General features: G+C 34.2%; 1 protein-coding gene across 1 annotated transcript; it reads left to right on the top strand.

The window, feature by feature from the left end:
* Positions 1 to 16,122: 16,122 nt before the first annotated feature.
* Positions 16,123 to 17,513, top strand: LOC133864944 (dof zinc finger protein DOF2.4-like). The gene is made up of 2 exons (XM_062301395.1): positions 16,123 to 16,196; positions 16,338 to 17,513. Exon 2 carries the CDS (start codon positions 16,356 to 16,358, stop codon positions 17,274 to 17,276), a length of 921 nt encoding a protein of 306 aa, XP_062157379.1. The 5' UTR covers positions 16,123 to 16,196; positions 16,338 to 16,355; the 3' UTR covers positions 17,277 to 17,513.
* The last annotated feature ends 3,111 nt before the right edge of the window (positions 17,514 to 20,624 follow it).

The raw sequence follows: 20,624 nt of genomic DNA, 5'->3' as shown, positions 1-20,624 counted from the left end.
TACTCAATTTTTATATGATCGGTGGGTTTTTGTGCTTCTTTTATAGTTGTAGTAAGTGCATGACTTTTTTTTTTTTTCTTTTTTTTAATAATTAAGAATAAGATACAAACAGAACAAAGAAATAATGGAAACAAAGGGAAATAGTCTACAAAGAGAGATTCTGTCCACTTTCAAGTGGAAGGTCCAATAAAGAAAAATAATAAAAATGAACGGTTTCAGTAAATTTGGATATAGTGGCCCATTTGGCTAAGTTATAAGTGCAATAGTTTCCACTTCTATGAACCTTGGTGATTGTCCAACTATTGAAGGAACCAACCAAACAAAGGATGTCTATGACGTACTCTATCTTCCTTGTTTGCATTCAAATTGGTTAAGTGCTTTATTTAACATATATGCTACTCAAAGCCAAGATTGTTGCAGAGATAATTTTTAGGATTGGAATATCTAGCAATTTGGCCAACAATTATAAGAAATCCCATATGAGATTTACCTGTCCAAATAAGTTTTGGGTTATCCCGCCACGAGTAATTCTAGAAGTCAATATTTTATCGATATGCCTTTTAAAATCACCACTCAATCAAAATTTAATAATAATTAATTTCAAGTTTAGTGATGATTTTAAAAACATTATTTTTTGAGAGATATAATAATAATTTTTAGCATTACTCATCCAACCACCTATCTGAATAGGTAGGTTCCATATTTGTTCTCCCACAATTACTGTTTTAAATTTTTAGCAATTCCATCGAAAGAATTGCTTGTTAATCGATCGATCAGTCCAATTTTTGGTTAGTTGGGTCCTTGGTGGAAAGGACAGTTTTATTCTAATGCCACCTATGGACAATTTCCAATCAAAACCTAGTCTTAGACTCTTAGCAGGTTTCCACATTGGCAGATCTAAAAGATGGAATTAATTCCAACTTTCCAAAGCAATCTGAATGCGATTTTGCATTTTCATTTGTAGTCTTAGTCGTCTCTTTGTCGTTGACAATGAAATCCCAGAAAGTAACATCGATCAACATCAAAATCAAAAGAAGAAAAACCAACAAAATATAATAGAAAGATAAAAAGAAGTGAAAAAGGAAGAAGATCGAAAACTGACCATACCATACATGCCACTTCAATTCTTTGTATCGATCGATCGTTCAATTAACGTGTGCTTGTGCATAGGTACTGAAAGTGATATGATGCCTAAAAATCATTATCTATAGCACCACTCCCAACAGGAGGAACATCATGTTACAAACAACGTACGTATAAATAACTACACTTTTTCAAATTCATGTCCATCATTACATTGAGAATGAGAATATATAATTCTAAATCAATTCCACTGATCTCACGTACACCTTTTAATCATAATCTCTGTAATAGGACAAAACTCAATTCAAACTAAATATTGATATGACATTACATCAAATAACAACAGGAATATAATACACCATTATTGTAAATAATAATTATTATAGTCAAGTGTTTGATCATTCTTGAATTGTTGTATCAAGAGGATCGGGCGCAATTTTGCTAGCTAACTGCGTACAGACATAAAACGGGGCATCGTAAATGATCATCTGGTGTTACCTCAAATAATAATATTGAAATGGATGAATAAATAAAGGAAAATGATACATAAAGAATTGGTTTGTTAATATGTTTTGGAGTACTGTGTTTGATGCAGTACAGATTCAAACAAGACAGAAGAGCTCGGTCGCACCTTTGTTCGATCAGAAGTGCAACCGGGCCTTCGGGAGTTCTGGCGGAATTTATCAATTAGACCCTGACCTTGTTCGAACAGGATTCAGACCAACAGTACCTAGCTAGCTAGTCCCTCAATTAATAGAGCCAAATCACGAGGTAAATTAGGATGGTCTCCAACACAATTCTTTCCCTTATGGACGTTCCCTATCAAAATTAAACTCCCTTCCCTAATTTAGATTTAATTTCCACATACCTTGTGTTGCACAACTTTCCTTTAAGCATAGTCTATCCTGTATTTCTTTTAATTTCCTACTTCCAACACTTGGTTTGTCTTTTACCTTACATAGAAAAAAGGTGATTAATTTGTTTCCTTTTAGATACCTACAAACATAATATTAATTCTACAGCATATGTGTGATGGTTCCTTAAGTTAAAATTAAGAATGTTAGTGATATTGAGTTTTATCGTTCTTTTTCAAGCAATATTGGCTTGTATTTCCTCCCATTAGAAGACTTGTTGCTTCTATTTGTTATATTTTTTTTCTTTTTTTTTTTCAAAGGTAGTTTTCGGTACGGTAACACAAGCTTTTGAAATGTTTTTATCATTCCTGTGAAATAATAAAAATCAGTAAAAGAGCTTGATGTGAGTGACAGACGGTCTCACTCTAATACTTAAGTCAATATTAACCAATCACATGATTCCGTGTTGTAACACAATACAAACACATACAGTTTTGATCAACTTTACCAAACCACTTTCATTAAAATCATTCAAACAGTTGTTTGAAACACGATGGGGACACTATCTTCAAATGTCCAACCCCTTGGATTGTATGTAATGATGGGTAGAAAAAAATGGTGTAGGCAAAGTTAATCACAGAATTGAACTTTATGGTTTTGTATTTATTCATGTGGAAGACAATGTCCTCCGTGGGATTCGTTCACCTTGTTCCTGCAAAACTCTTGTGGGCTCCATATTTGTCGATTTCATTTTTAGAGAATAATGCCATAGCTTACACCACTTAGTTTTGTTTGCAATAATGTCAAAGGGACACGTACGTAGCTAGAATTTCATCAATCCCATAGCATACTCATCTTCATGTCATGGCAGCTAGCTATATATATATATATATAGCATACATGCTCATGTCATAGCAGCTATTAGCTATATATATATATATATATGAAGCTTTTTTCTTTTCTTTTTTTTTTCTTTTTTTTTCATTTATACGGATTACGGAGGACGTACGTAGTGAAAGCTTCTTTAGTTGAAGACAAAGTGGGGATACGTTTATCTTTGTTGGGATTTGTGCTTGGAACTTCTACGCAAGTCCAATGCATATCATTTTACCTAGCTTGAAAACTTACTAGCATTTATTAGAGTATATAATAAGGATAGAAAAGCTTAAGCTTAATAATAAAATGAAAATTAAATATATAATCGGAATAAAAAGACAAATAAGACATAAAAATTTACGGGTTGTTTGGTGTTAGATATGTACATTCTTTCACCACTATGGTAGAGCCCAATAAAAGTATATTTTCACTGTTATCACTTGATATAATTGTATACAAGAGCTTACAAATTATTTGAAATTATTCAAATTCAATCTAAACCTATTTAAATCCCATCATTTAGGCTCTCTTTGTCTTGCATACTTAGCTTATCATTTCTCTATGGTTAAAGGTTTTTTACAATCCTTCACGTATGGGTTTTGTTTGTTAACGTGTTTTGGGGTATTTCTTTTTTCCTTTTTTCTTTTTTAATTTGAAAAAAATGTTCTAACATGACATAAATGATTTAAAGTTTTTATGAATATTTTGTATTTAGATTATTTGTTAATGTTTTTATTTGAAGAAAAAAACAAAACAAAACAAAAATTTCAACAAACAGAGCTCATGATTTCCTGCGAATTTCTTCTAGGTTTATATCCCTGATATACGTATTTTTGTGTTCTTTAATAATAGTATCCCCAACAGACATAGCATCTTGTTCTCAATTTGTTGTTTTATATTTTTAGGGATATTTTTTATTTTTATTTGAAATACCGTTCTGATGTGACATAATGGTGAAAACGGTTTTTAGTGTTTTGTGAGTGGTATAATGCTACATACCACATTTTTATCTCATAATACTAACATGGCAGCTTTAACCAACCTTTGGATAAGTTATTTAAAAAAAAAAAAAAAGAATTTAAATATTAGTTGGGATTGTTACATCAGCATTGTGGGATAAAAATATAGTTCTTAGCATTACTCTTTGTAAGTGTTTTATGTTTTGAGTTGTTTGTTAATGTTTGAATAATGCCATTTATCATACCCATTTTATATTTGCTGACGTTACGTATTTTAAATGGTTTTCCTTTTGTTTTTTTTAAGTGGCTGACATAGAAAAGCACTTAAAACACGCAACGTCAGCCAGTGTGAAATTTGAGTAAAAAATGAGTGTGAAGATTGCATTGCTCTAATATTTTTGTTTTGAAAAAAGAAACAAATGGGAGAAAGGAAAAAGTTTTAACAAACAAATCCATGCATGTTCAGGTGATATATATCTTCCTCTTGTCGAATGCATAGCAGGATTAATGGTATTGAATATTATATCCTAAAATTTTAAGTGGAATAAAATAAATTTAATTATTTAATTAATATTTTAATATTCTCTTTTATATTTGGGCTTAAACACCCTTCAATAAGTAATGTTTAATACCTAAAATATTTAACTGACATAGAAGATAAAATGTAGAATCATAGATCAAACTCATAATTCCTGCTCTTACACTAGATGTTAAATTCTAATTATTCTAAAAGCTTGTAAGAAATAATGAATTTAAGTATTAAATTAATATCCCAACAAATAGTCTCTCAAATTCCTTAATGCATCACACGATTAATTTAAATATACGAGTTTTTTAATATGCCAATCATTCATTTTGCACTAAGAGTATGTTATATATGCCTTGCGATTTTACAGGTTAAAAGTACATTTTTAAATAAAATTATAAAAAAAATATTTTGTTTAGGAGTACTACGTATGAATAAAAAAAAAAGGGTTTCAAAACGTAGAAAAAATCACGTTTTTAAATTATCACAATCAATAAAGTATCATTTTAAATGTCAAACTGAGATTCTAAAGGCCGAACTAAAATTTCACCAAACACTTAATTACATTTTTAAAAAACATATTTTTATTATACTGTGTTTTAAAATGGCTAATTTTTAAAACTGTTAAACCAGACGAACCCTTAAACTAATTGCTGAGGCCTGGTTATTCGTTTCTTCTTCCAACCAAGCCTTATAACGTGGTTGACTGAACAATTTTGTTATTATATATTAAAATCATCGAGCCCCAGAAGAATGTAGTCCTACCAAACTCTCAGATTTAAATATTAGATACTGTTAAGTTAGCAAATCAAACATTCCATATCTCAATCTTCCATGCACATTGATTGGGATTTTCAATGAAGATCACTAAATCACTGAAATGGTACAATCACATAGAAACTAAACATTAAAATATGCATTACACTTATAAAGAGATTAGCTTGTTGCCAAAGCCCGCAATAGAAATAATTTTTTTTTTTTTAAAAAAAATGCTAGGTACTCCTATAGAAATCCAAATCTTAGTCTTGGTAATAGAAAATTGGATTGGCAGGCATCTTGGACGTGGTGGGGGTCCTTAGGATGTCAGTAACAAAATTCTCTCTGCCTTGCTCTTCATCCTATCCTACACCCTTTTTTTTTTTTTTGTGAGTTCCTGCCCGCGGGCCACTCCAATAAGAATCAACCCACATGCAAGCTTTGTCCAAAGTACTCCTGCAGGAAGGATCTTGTCCATCTTTGCTTTTGTCAGGAATATTGAAGCCTCCATTGGATTTCCCATTGCTGATGGCCTATCTCAATTCTCAAGAGGGCCTAACTAGTACCAAAATTGTTGAAGTAACAACTATCTATAGTTTCTGGTATAGATTTTTAACGATTCAAAAATTAAATGTAAGAAAGTTTACTTATCGAAATAATTGTGAAAGTTCACTTTCTGTTTTGATATATAGGTCAATCTCACAAAGACTCTTTCAAACCCCATGTTTCTCTCCTTTCAAGCTAGTAATGCCCTTGAGGCTATTTCCTCCTCTATAGGTCTTTGAAGTTTGAATGGCTAGAAATTACGGAAACATTTAGATTCAATAGCTTAGCTAGGCATGAGGTCTGTACGTGGATCCCAAGAGAGTACCGTGAAGACAAAGCCTCCTCTTGTGTACAAGAAAATTGTGCAATGATCAAAAGGGACAATATTTCTTTTCTGGTGTTTGAAAGACTGATTTGGACGAGCAAAGGTATAGGCCCCGTTTGAAATCCCCTTTCCCTTTCCCTTTCCTTTGGAATTTTTTTTTAATGATTAAAAAATATGATTGATGTGATATAAAGTTGAAATAATTTATATGAAAAAGTGAGAAAAATTTGTATTGTAGTGAGTTTTTTTATTTAAAAAGTAATAAAAAAAGTGTTGATTTGATATAAAAAGTAAAAAAAGTAAGAATATTTTGAAATTGATATTTTTTGGGAGAAGTGAAGGGAAGGGGAGGGAAGGGGAATGGGGATTTCAAACAAGGCCATAGAGTTAAGAGTATGTCAAGGAATTGCGTCTTATCAGCGATTCCTTTTTAACATCTGGTTCACGAGCGGATAGCATCTTTTATAATTATTTGTTTAAATTTAAAAAAATTTAGATAAGTGATTACGAGAAAACGCTTATGAGACTCACTTGGCCGAATAAGTAATTGAACAATTCAATTTTTATTTGATTAAGTGGGTCCCATAAGTAGTTTCTCACAATCACCTACTCGAATTCTTTCAAATTCTGACAAAGTAATTGTAGATCCTAATCAATCTCACGAAAGGCCCCCATTTTCTTGCTATGTTGTTTGGTTGTATATCCCGATTTTTTTTTTTTTAAAATATTTTTAAATCAAAATATAAAACACTCATAAAACATGTAAGAGCATTCCTAGTAGCCTCACCAAAATAGCTTTTTAGCTATTTTGATGAGCCAATTTGATGAAAATACTAAAAAACTACTTTCAGCAATCTCACCACTTTAACCAAACTTTAACCAAAAAGTTTTGGTGAGTGAAAATACTCATCAATTTTGATGAGTAATATTTACTCATCAACTCTCTCACAAATTTTGTTTCTCCCTTCTTTCTTACATGATCAACACACTTTTTTCCTTTTTTCTCCAATTTTCTTCTCCCTTCTCCCATCTATCACACATGATGATGTATTTATTTCATAGACATAGAGATTTTTTTGTCCCTGACATAAACTTTGTGGTTATTTCATTTATCTTTTATTTTTTTCTTTCTTGAATTTTGTTGAGAAGTAAATGAAAACTTCTGTGAATTTCTTATCAATGATATAATCTAAAGATGAAGGTGTATAGTAGCTTGTTGTATAAAAATATAAAATAGATAAATAATATATAAATCTGAAAAAATATTATTTAAATGGAATAGTGATAGCTAGTGAATAGTTAAAATGGTTAAGCTGTTGGAAAAATTTTAAAAAAGTGACTAACCAGAATAGAGAAAAGTGATTTTTAGCTACTTTGGTGAATAAAATTTGATAAGGCTACTAGGCATTCTTATTAGACTCATCAAAATAATCAAAAAATTGTTCCAAAATGAATCTCCCAGCAGCCTTACCAATTTGATGAAAAACCCAAAATAATAAAAAACTAATAAAATTTTCTCCACTTTCCTTTTTTGTTATTTCTCTCGTGCATCACACACAACCTCATTTAAAAAAAATATATATATTATTTAAATGGAATAATAATAGTGAATATCTAATATGGTGAGACTGTTGGGAGTGCTTTAAAAAATTAAAGTAGATGGTTAAAATAGAGAAAAATAATTTTTCGACTATTTTAATTAGTAAAATTTGGTGAGGCAACGAATGGTGCGTTTGAGATTGCGATTTCATAGACAATAAGTGCAATTTTAAATCAAATCACATAACATAAATCGTTTAGAAATTGCATTTTTAAAAATTGCAATTTGAAAATGTAGAAAATTTGCTTTTTCAAATAGCAGGTAAGATGGTGTTTTTTGAAAACGCATAATTTTAAAGACTAATTTGTGATTTTAAAGACTAAATTGTGATTTTGTCAAACGCTGAATTGCATTTTTTAAAATTTTTTTTTTTTAAATCGCACATTTTTAAATCGTTATTTTAAATTGTAAACTCAAACTGAACCTAAAAATGCTCTAATGCAACTTATTTATCTTTATTGTCAACCGGTTGGTAGTCTTATTTATCTCACAGTAATGCAGCCTAGCTCAAATCTCTTGGTAGTTAATTAGGTTATAACTGCTTCTTGCTCTACTAATTTTGCAGTTGCATGTTCTTTGTATCATTTGATCTGTTATGAGGCGTTATTTCATGGTCTTCTCTTTTTGTCACGCTCCTCCTTGAACTTGTAGGCTGGCCTCTTTAGATGATGATTGGGTAGACAATAACCCCACATATATATAGACGCTCTACAACAATCTATTGTTTCTTATTTTGCACCTCAATCTCTTATAGCTTGGAGTAGTAATTAAGAAGCAATTCCTTGTTGCCAACTCTAGTATGGAAGCCGAATATGTATCGAGCAATTGCTAACATCCTTTCCAGACTTCTTTAACTTTGGTGGTATTTATAAAATATGAGGGTTCCTTCGACAACTGACTCCCCCTATTTATTGTAATAATAGGAGTGCTATCAAGATATTCCATAGTGATGACTTTCATGAGCGTACCAAACATATTAAAATTGATTATCGTTTCATTCGTCATCATCTTTGGTAGGACGTCCACAGTTACACTCTATTGCTTATCTTGATCAACTTGCTGATGTCTTCTCTAGATCTCATCCTCTGAGGAGTTTTCGTGATTTGATTTTTAAACTCAAGATGGTTTCTATCTTACCGCATTAAGTTTGAAAGGATGTTAGAATATACCATTGTTCGCTGCCATTTTTAACATTAGATTTCATATTTATGTCACCTTTGGTACGCATGAATAGTCCCAAGAATAAAATAGCTATTCTCCCTAAAATCAGGATTAATTATTCTTCTAAAAAAAAATGTAAGAAATAGCTATTCCCTCAAGAATAAAATAGCTTTAAAAATTATTTTCCCAAAATACTTTTCATTTTTTTAGCGCACAAAATAATAATAATAAAAAAAATTCATTCATATTTATTGTCTCCCTCCGGCCACCAACTAGCCCAACCAATAATTGACCACCGGCTGACATCACCAACCATCGGCCATTGTCTGGCGCAGCTTACTGCCGATAACCATATTCGATTGTCCTTTGCTGTCATTGGCCATTGTCCATTGTCATCTTCAATGTCTCTCCACCATCTCCAATCATCGTCTGTTGCTATCACTGACCATTGTTTGCCGCCGTCATTGGCCATTGTCTGCTATCGTCTCCAAAGGCCATTTGTCTTGTAATCGGCCACCATTCGCTACCGTCTTCGACGACCCTCCATTGTGATTGGCTATCGCTTGCCGCCATCTCTAGCAGCACCCCATTGTGACCGACCATTGTCCATTGCCGTCTCTGATGACCTTTTAAGTCATCAATCATTGCCATCTTATGTGGCCTTCCATCGTCGCTAGTCATCGTTCGTCACTATCGCCATCTTCAACAACCCTTTGTCGTCACTGGCCACGCCAAGGGAACGATCGACCACTCATGGGGGAGACGATGAATATTAATGTTTTTTTTTTTTTTGTGCAAATAAAAAAGAACGATTTTTTTTTTTGTGATATTATTTCTATAGTAGTATTTTAGAAATTTTGGTTCAAATCTGATTCCATTATAGTTAGGAAATTTTTTCATTCATGTGTTGCCAAACGAATGAATAGCAATGGTCATTCCATTTAGAGAAATACTACTTTGTATTCTCTTACATGTCATTCTTCAATTATTTTTCACTGATGTAGCATAGTTAATTCATTGATTTAAAAGTGATTTGACAATGCCACATCAACAGAGAAGAATATGAGAAGGAATAAAAAAAGATGTATGGCACATCTCTTTTATTTAAGCTTCTTGTATTTATAGTAATATTTATTTTTTTTCCCAAGTAATCATCATTTTAGCATGCCGAACCTACCATAATTATGATAGAATATTATCATGATATTCTTAGAACATTCTCAAAATATTATATATCATAATACTTCATCTATTAAATACTGTAAAATTCTATCTTAATTATTGTAGATTATTGTTCCATATCTTATCAACCTCATTTAACTATAAATAAGTTGTACTTTGTGTAGTCTAATTAATACAAAAATTAGGCTTAGTTTGATAACACCTTTTCTTTTATATTTTATATTTTCTTTTCAAAACAAAAAGATCAGCAAACAACTAAAAATACATAATACTCAAAATATTATATATCATAATACTTCATCTATTAAATACTGTAAAATTCTATCTTAATTATTGTAGATTATTGTTCCATATCTTATCAACCTCATTTAACTATAAATAAGTTGTACTTTGTGTAGTCTAATTAATACAAAAATTAGGCTTAGTTTGATAACATCTTTTCTTTTATATTTTATATTTTCTTTTCAAAACAAAAAGATCAGCAAACAACTAAAAATACATAATACTCAAAGGGAAATGATCCCTACATTCATTTCTCACAACAACCCCACAATAAGCTGACGTAGCTGGTAATATTTTACTATTTTTTTACAAAAAAAAAAACAAAACAAAACAAAAAAAATAATAAAATATTACCAACCACGTCAGCTTGTTATGGAGTTGTTGTGAGAAATGAGTGTAAGGATCATTTCTCATACTCAAAAACTTCTTTTATTTTTATATCTCAAATTAACAAACAACACCATCTAAAAATCAATAGCAAATTCTTTTATTTCTTCCCTTATTCACATCTTGATTAGCATCCTAGGAGCTAGTCTTTGGCAGGTCTTGGTCTTCCTAGGAGTCTTCGGCAGGAAAGGAAAGAATCTGAGACGTGCATTATTTGGGTGGGGAATGAATTATTGACCGTATTTTAGTAGAGCAAAAAACGTACCCATCATCGCACTCGAAAATTTTTAAAAAATAAAAATAAAATAAAAAAGGAAGGTAAGGTGAGGAGCCCTAGAAAAGCTGTATTGGCCGGGTAAGGGGAGACAGAGAGCGGGGTCCACGTAGAATGTGGGATTCTATCACACATCCCATCTCATGCATTGTTGTCAATTCACTGCTATCTAGGGTTCTATCCCCTCATAGATAGATAGGCCATACCCTTGCATCGATCAATCAGTATATTTTCCTTCACTTTGACGTTAAACAAAAAAAAAAACAATCACAGAGACAGAAAAAACGAAGAACGGACGTGATTCTCTGTGATAAAAAAAAAAAAAAATCAAGCAAACGGTTTGGTTTTTTTGTAGAGACTCGGCGGGAATCGAATCTTTTGTGTTGGAGCCTAATAAAAGAGAAAGCAGCTGACCGTGACTGAGCGAAGGGAGAGAAAGAGAGCCCGAGAATCGAGGAAACCCACTGCTCCTGTGCAGACCTTTGACGGCGACTAGATTGTCTGACCGGACTGCCCGCCATGTGTCTGTGAGATGTCATAGACTCATAAAGCTCGCGTCGTTTTCTGCTGCCCGGCCAAATCGGATTAAAGCCGGGCAGAGTCCTAGGCTTAAAGTTGTTGTCGGTCTTCGCAGAGTCTCGCGCTCCGGACGGCACGCGCGGTCAGGGTACCGTATGCCTGTAGTACTATCCCCCCCGACCCCCCCAATAATTCCGAATAACAAAAATCAAGAACCAACGTAAAAAGCAAAAACAAAGTAGCGTGTTGTCAAAATTAGTCCACTCCCGCAGTTGCAAATTGCAAGCACTTCTGGCAAAACAAACACGGTTTTTCTTTTCTTTTTCCTCTCATGCTTGAAGCTTTCGATCGGCTTTTCCTTTTCCATTCATATTTCATTTTCTTATGGGTCTAAATCCCACAGCAAATGGTCCTTCACCTCTCACACGCCACGAAGAAATCAACCGCTCACACCTCTTTTAGCAAACAATTGTCTACCTTTTCTCATTCGTGATTTTGAACGGGATTAATTAATTCTACCTTTACATCGATCGTGATACATGTGCGTATGTCTAAGTCTAAGCCACTTAATTTGAACTAAAAAATCAGCCTGATCAATTCAGACTCCAACTAAACACGGTTAATATAATATTAAATCACAAGTTAGTCTAAAAGTTTTAATTAATAAATAATTATATTTTTAATTAAGATAGACTTGCTCTTATCTTCAAAACAGCCATCTGACTTTTACCAAAAAGAAGAAATTAAAAACACCATCCAACGTATATTTCCTGGCCGGCCTGGTCGCTACAATATCAGGAAACCAAGATTTTCTGGAGAAATTTTCCTTAGCCTTTAGGGGTTGCTAAATTTTATGACTTGAAAGAACGTGAAGAGGAGTTCAAGTTAATCCTGAAAAAGCAAGGGGTAAACAGTTAAATTAGTTCTATCTATTTATACAGGGCAACCAAGCTTATTATCCTACTAGTAGTTAATGCTATAAACCACAATTTTTATCTCACAATATAATGTTTTTAACAGTTTTAACCAACCTTTGATCTTTTGTTTATTAAACAAGATTAATTCGATCAAGAGTACGTTGGTTGGACGGTCACGTTAGTATTGTAAAGTAAAAATATAGTTTTTAGTAGGGATGACCGTCCGTATTCGCCTGTTGGGTTCGGGTCGTGTCGACACTTGAATATAAACCCGACTCATTTACTTAAACGACCCATCTAATTTTGTATTGAGTTCGTGTCGGTTCAATAGGTCGTATAAAAAATTACATGCCATTATGTTGTATGTTGACTTTGAGTCGTGTCAAAGCATAAGTATATATAAGATATATTATTTTTTGTTGAATTCGCGAGTAGTGTAAAAAATTATTGACCCTAATTTTTAGCATTATACTTAACCTAGCTATTCATGTAATCTACAGTGGAGTCAATGAGATTTCCAACACTGTAGAGCTGCTTAAGCCAAAATTCTAATTAAGGTGGTGATAACGCCAAGATATCAATAATTATCCATCGGTCGCTATATTATCTTGAAACTTAAGTGATAAGATTTTACCCCTTCATAATCAATAATCTCAGAATCAAGATTTTGATTGACAAACGGTACCGCAAATCTGAGACATGTAGACCCCTCCTCTCACCATCCGCCATCTCCATAGTCTTTTTTTAAAGTAGTTCTTCTTAGTCGTCTATTTTTTTATGCACAAATTAAATGGTTGAATTAAGACTCCATTCGAACAGTAGTACTACGTACAAATTCATGGAAAAAATTAAGCCTTGTTCACACAACCATGTAATTAATTAAACGTGGTTATGGTACGGTGCAGCAGTGATCTTCGAATAGGACACTGATAATTAAGGGTTACGTCAAGTAAATTGATTTACAGTTTGTCTTATGTTTCTTTTTTTTAGGTAGAACAGTGGTTTAATGCCAGACCAAGGCAAGCACGTAAATCATTCAGTGTCAAGTCCATGACCAGGGTCTTTTTTCTACCTCTAAAGTCTTTTCATTGAAATTTCCCCTTTATTAGTATGCTGTATGCACGTAACTAACCAATCAACCTATCAAAATCTGTAATTATTCTCCCAAATTTCCATCCTTAATTATAATTACAAAATTACACTCACGTATCCTTAATTTATATGGTTCAGCAGTGTATTCAATCTGAATTTATCTATTTAATTAAATATTGTAGTTTTTGATCTCTCTAATATGATTTCAGATTAAACATCTTTACCAAAGTTCTCTGTTATTTATTTATTTATTTTTTCTAGCTTCTTCGCTACGTATGACATATATATATGCAGATGACTTTGACGTTCCATATATGAATGCATTTATTTTTTAATTGCATTTCTTCATGTCCATAGTAGCATTTTCCTACCTACCCTATTATTGCATATTTTTAGTCTACTATTTTTTTTTTCAAACGCACATCACACTTTTCACGATTTTGTTTAAAAATATATTTCTAGCCTGCATAACCAAATAAACGTAGCTCCAATATGTTAAATCATCACTTATTTTAAATGCTTAAATGGATAGGAAAATGTAAATTTAATCGTTTAATCAATACTAAACCTACACTCCCCTCACGTTCACTCAAAAAAAAAAACTATCCTCACGTGTGAGCTTAAACTAACTTTAAAGGCCCTAAGTTCGAGCCTTGTCTCAGTTGTTCACCTAATTTTAATTAAATATTTCACGTGTTGAGTTATACCTATTAAAATGTTAGTTTAAGCCAACACATGAGGGGGGAGCGTTTTTTTGTTTTGAACGAAAGATCTGAGTATTACATTGATCAAAGATCACGAGCATAAAGCTTTACAAATCATAGCCACATGCTATGGGGTTATATAGTTATAGATACAAATAAAATTATAACAATAAAGTGTTATCTATGACTTTCATCTTCCATTAACTCATGTACAAAAATAGTTAAAAAGTAGATTTGCTCCGAGTAGACTAGATTTAAAATAATGGTAGTCAAATATCTTAAAAAAATTTATTTAAACCGGCAGTGAGAGATAACCTCTCACAACGAACTATCTAGGCCATAAAAAATAACTCCTCACACTTGACTAACCAAACTTCATCCCATTGATCACCTATGAGGACAGATCTAAAGAGAATAAAACTATTATTCAAAGTAAAAACATAACCAGCAAACTACAACAGCGGTTAAGGAGGAGATCAATGGCACGACACAGAGATAGATGGACGGATGTATAGCGGAGATACCAAAATTGCTGATCTGGTCGGAGAACACCTACAAACAAAAGAGAAAACCAGAATGGGAGGGGAAGGGTAAGAGCGGGGAGTAAAAAAGGGAAATGGAGAGGAGGAGGGAACATATCTGCTCCCCCCTCCACTTAGATCTGTTTTCTGAAGGGTGAGGTCTAGGGCCGGTTTCTCTTCTCTGCTCAATCGTAAAAGGTGTTAAGTATTGATTAAATGATTAAATTTATTTATTTGTATTATCTTAAACTTTTAAGATAATTAGTGATGATAGAAGGTGTATTTTAATTACCAACTGATCATAAACCAGATTAAGAATTTTACACGATATTAAGGCCCATGCAATATTAATGGATCATTAAAGCACACCATATATGCACACGTGTAACTTTGTTTGATGTGGTGCGTGTAATACAGTTTTTGTAATCAACTCCATGTGTAGCACATGAAGGCTATAGCCATAATATATGATATTGTGTATATATCTGGGTTCTTTGGTTGCTATGTATGTGGGGAAACCGGGAAAGCAACATTCAAGCAATAAGTTTCGGGCAGTGGCTTTAGTTGGTGTAGGGACGTTATCTTTACACGTATTTCCACGTGATTAGTCCTCTCCTTGAACTCGTAATGATTATTCTTAACAGCATCTTCAGGAAGGGAACACAAAAAGCTTCCCCACAACGAAGATTATTCTTTTAGAAAACTTGATTACTATTATCATTATATATATATTCCCTGCCCTACTCCCCACTTTCAGCAATATAATATACGTGTACATACATGATCGATGCAAATCAAAAAATATTCATGAAAATCTCTAAGGAATAGCAAAATTGAATTAATTGAATATCTCATCTTGTAACAGGAGCTGAGTTAATATACATATCTATATATCATTTATTTAAAAAAGTTTAAGTTAACAGAAAATAATAAATTTAATTATTTAAATTAATAACTTAACACTCCATTATACATGTGAGTTCAAACTCTCTCGTAATAAGGCTTAATACATCAAATATTTAATTGAAATGCAATATATATGAATTACAAAGATAAAGTTTTAACTCAGTATCTATGTTCTAATACGCGCGTTTATATTAAATCGTCATTTATCCAAAAATATTGAGTTTTAAGAAATGATATTCTAACAACCCATACAATTAAAGAATACAAATAAAAGAAAACTTGCTTCTTACCACAAATTCTGTTATTATATATATATATGTGATAATAATTTTGGCTTAGCAAGACCAACATGAAGAATATGAAAGAAAGGTACTCTTAACCACTAATTCGTTTACATTTTTCTTCTGATTGTTATTGGAATCATTAGGGTAATTATGGGGTCTTGCGATCGATCAAATTAGATTTTCATGGGAGAAATGTATGTATATGACTAACTAGAAGCTGGTGGATTGGGAAATGGACAAAAGACCACTTCCCTCCAAGAACCACTGACATATACAACCAATTTCCAAAATCCAAAAAACCACTTGGTTATTAAAATAGACTAAAGTAGTTTGCTTTCTCCTATATATTAAAGCTTTGCCACCTCCAATCTTCTATTATTTTACACCGACAAAAACAACAAAGCCAAGTGAATTGAAGTTACAAAGGCGAAGCAGACATATTGTAATTCCACCCCTCTACTCTCTCACACATGCACACTGATCATATATACACCCAACAAAAAACCTACTTTCTTTAGCTTTTCCACTTACTCAAAAGGACTAATCCTTCTCTCTGCTTTTCTTTTTTTTTGGATTGTTGTAGATCTACAAAGAAGAAAAGATGATCCAAGAACTGTTGGGAGGTTCAGGCCTTATAGCGGGAGAGAGGAAAATCTCTTCTCCATCTCCTGCCCCATCTCCTTCTTCTTCCTCAACAACTACGACAACCTCAGACAACCAAAGCTTGAGGTGTCCACGCTGCGATTCTTCCAACACAAAGTTCTGTTACTACAACAACTACAACCTCACTCAGCCTCGCCACTTCTGCAAGACCTGTCGCCGTTATTGGACAAAAGGCGGTGCACTCCGAAATGTTCCGATCGGAGGCGGATGCCGAAAGAACAAAACTCCTACCATGTCAGCATCGGTCGGAAAATCAAGCTCCGGCAAGATGAAGACCATATCATCTGAGATTGGGAGGTCAGGCGGCTTTGGAAATACTGGGTTTGATCCCGACCTTCCATCAAGCCCAATTCTGTGGGGTTCGCCGCAGAATTCTCATCTCTTGGCCTTACTGAGGGCTACTCAAAATCCTAACCCTAGCCCTAATCCGTTGACTAATTCTGTCAATGTGAAGGAGGAGGGAAATATGGTTGGATCACACATGATGTCGACTGACCCAGCGGTTGCAACCGGTGGATTAAATGCACGGGGCTTCGATCCTCTAGGCCAGGTCCCTTCTCTGGGCCTGTGCAGCTCTTTCTGGAGAAATAATCAGCTGCAAGCCCAACCACAAAATGGCTTTGTAGTTGCTGAAGTTCAAAACAGTGGGATTCAAGAACTGTATCAGCGGCTCAGATCATCATCAACTAATTTCTATCCTGATCATCACTCACCAATGGTTCTCGGCAACATGGCTTCTTCATCTTCATCTTCCTCATCCATTTTGGAGTCTACTTCGGTTGCTGGGGTTGAATTGGGGTACTGGAATCCAGCATTTTCTTGGTCTGATCTTCCAACTACTAATGGTGCATATCCTTGAAAATTAAATCCTTTTTTCTTTCGATTTTTTTTTTCTTCATATGCTAGGATTGTTGTCTCTGTGGTGCACTGGTGCTTGTTTGGGTTGTGGAATATGAAAGTAACCGTAGCATCAGTTTTTTTTTCTTTTTCTTTTTAAAAATCGTTCTGTTTGTGTGCGCTTTTAGGTGTGTTTAACTTATGAGGGTGTACCAAGGACCAAAAGTGGTATAAATGGAAAATGTTAGGTGTTTCTGAATGCTTTCTTGATGTTGCAAATGGCATCCATTTTCATATAGAATATCATGGGTACGTTTTTCTTGACGTCTTTCAATCTACAAAGTGGGTAAATTTGTAGTAGTGGGGCTTAATTATCTCATAGAAGAGAATAAACAAGAATCGGAGAAAAGATTTCCATCTTGATTGGCTCAAAAACTTTAGGATTTTCTTTTGATATATAAAGAGCTGGTGGTAGTGTAGTGGCTGGCATATGAAGATCCGTTCAGTGTTTTGTTACGAGAAAGCGATGAATGAAGCGATAAAGCTGCCTTTGGGAAGAGTTTCCTTAAACAGTAATTTGATTCTTCCTGTTTGTAAGAAGGATTCCATATATCTGCACCCTTGTGGTAAAGATCTGTGCCTGCACTTGCCAACTTTATTGATATTGGCTTTCATTTTTATTCACTTCTAGTACAGAGACCTCTCTCTCTCTCTCTCTGTCTCTCACGCGCGGGCGCACGCTTTGGCAGCTTATTCAGTTTAGTAGCTCGAGCATGTACACAAGGTATATATCCTTTCTTTCTTATGATTAATTAGTACAACCTGCGGGAAATCAAGAGGCCTAGCTAGCTTGAATAGGGTTCTGGAATATGCATGTTAAATTAAAATTGTTGAACTAAATTGAAAAATCACTATGACCCCGGCCAAAAAAATACTTAAGAGTGGGGTGAATAGGTGTTTGCAGAGACAATCACAATTTTTTTAAAAAAATAACTTCACAACCACAATCAGTACTATCACCAAGATCAAGTAAAGGATAAAATAAACTTGACACAGGAATTTTGTTGACGATTTTTAAAGAACTTTTCAAAAGTAAAACAAATTTGGAAGCAGCTAACTCTTGGGAAACTTGTCCATTATAGAATAAACAATTACAACCAGCAATTGTACTTGTGATTATTACAAAGTTTTTGTAAGTCACGAAGGTTTCCAAATGTACGTCATTTACGTGTTCGTGAGTTTCATGGAGAAAATTATTGTGTTTAATATATATGTGTGTGTACTTTTAGGAGCAAATAGCTTAAGTTAACAAGCAACCACAACTAGTAGCCAGTAGGAGTTTAGGACTTATAAGGTGCTTCTTCGTGAGGACATTTGCCAATGATGATGATCGATGATGATAAATAATAATAAAAATAACAGATCAAGAGTTTCGGATTAAGTGGGAAAATTAAGAATAACCACGACAGTTTATATACTACTCTTTATAAGAAAATAATATTATTTTCACACTTTCTGTGCATGCATGTCTCTAATTCATATAATTGATTTTGACTTGGAGAGTTAACGATATGATGTGCATACCTTTTACCTTTGAGTAAGGTTTGCTGTTAGTTTGAGTCTCATTTTCAATTCATCACTATACCCTAGCCTATTCGGGTTTTGGTAACAAAGTCGTATTGGCACGAGCAACAGCAAAGCTAGAGAAGTTTTTCAAAGGAAGCTAGCCAGTTATATATTAACAAATATTGCAAGTGGACATGATAAGGTGATAAAGCTAGTGGCATAGCCGCATACGTTAGAAAAAAGTTGATCCAAGCATATATATATATAATATGCATGTGTCACATATATAAGTTTTAAACTGGCGAGTATTATATATGTGTTAATCTATGTAATTAATAATTGACCGTAATTGCTCAAAGGCTTGATTCATCTTTACAATACAAATTATTCATATTTAATTACAAAAAAAAAATGTTGTAGGTGAATGTAATACAAATAAGGTTGATTTGATTACAATTAACTAACTATACGGAAAATAAATAGATAGGAAAGTTATCAAACCTATATAGAAACCCTATAATTGAACATCTCCCTTAGGCTCAAGGTGAAAGTTTTTGAAAACTTGGATTTGGAAAGAGAAATTATTGATTCCTTTTTTCTAAAATGGATTCGATGCGGCAAGCTTCAAAAGTATGAACGTGAGCTCGCCCCTTGGATCCATTGATTAAGTGCTGATGAGGTGATGAAAGTAGTCATCATGTGCAGTAGAAACATAAGGATGGATGTGAGCTTGTTTAGAGATGGAATTAGGTGTGACTCACAACAATATCCACCCGTGAGTTCAATTTGACAATGGAGCCGATGTCGTCTGTTGTTGGAGATGAATCGATGATGGCCTATAATGGGTGACCGCAAGTGGCGGCTATAAACAACAGTCAAGGACGGTGGCAAACAGACAGAAGTTTGGCGGAGATAGTAGTAGCTGGAGATAGTGATGGCTGGAAGGTTGCCGAAGACAGTGTCAGCTGGAAACAATGGTGGCCAGATATGGGCAGAAAACTAGGCTAACAACAGTGGGCCAATGGGTAATGATTTGTATCCGTCTTGTATTTCTAAGCCAACCGGACGCTCTGTTCTCTCTCCTCTATCCCCTTTCCTGATATTTCCCCTGTGCACACCGCCATGGGAGGGAAGTATTGTGCTTCCCTCCCCAACACGCAACCACCCCTCCTTCTCACTTTCCATCACCTATTACTTCACCCATCTAGCTTCTTTACCATTTTCAAGGCCTGTGGAGATAAGACATAAGCTCTATTTATCCACCTATCTAGCTTCTCTTCTGTTTTTCAAGCCTTTGGAGATAAGGCATAAGCTCCATCTACTCACCTATCTTACTTGATTTTTCCTTGTTTTTTCGTTTCTTCAGTCTATATACGGGCTGTTCTTGCTCCTTTCCTCCACCGTCCACCGAGTTTTTTTGTAATTTTTGGCAAGGGGTTTTGTTTCAATTTTTTGGATTTAGATCTACACTCCAAAAACAATTGCAAGACACGCACTTCACCAATGGCCTCACCGGCGTCTCCGGATTCCACCAACGGTCGTCGTTCACTCCTCCGGCTTCTGTTCCCCCGTGCGTGGCACACACGCTCCAGAGAGCTCTCTGCTCTCGTCGGTGCGTGGGTGCCATGTTTGTTCTCCCCGCTTTCCACCTCGACCGCCTTCGGTGTTTCTGGGCTTCGCCGGCGTATCCGGCTGCTGAGAGGCCTCTCCTTGGCAGCGCGTGGACCTCACGTGCCGTCACGAACGACTCCCACTCCTCCATCAACATGACTTCTGCTGTATTTGTTGTTTTGGTGTTTGTTTG

This window comes from Alnus glutinosa, chromosome 3 (genome assembly GCF_958979055.1).
Source record: "Alnus glutinosa chromosome 3, dhAlnGlut1.1, whole genome shotgun sequence".
NCBI lineage: Eukaryota > Viridiplantae > Streptophyta > Magnoliopsida > Fagales > Betulaceae > Alnus > Alnus glutinosa.
The sequence above is the reverse complement of the archived record's forward strand: the minus strand, read 5'-3'. Positions and strand labels throughout refer to the sequence as shown.

Bases quoted from the DNA above. Each gene is read 5' to 3' on its own strand.
- LOC133864944 (XM_062301395.1), top strand. From the start codon at position 16,356: ATGATCCAAGAACTGTTGGGAGGTTCAGGCCTTATAGCGGGAGAGAGG.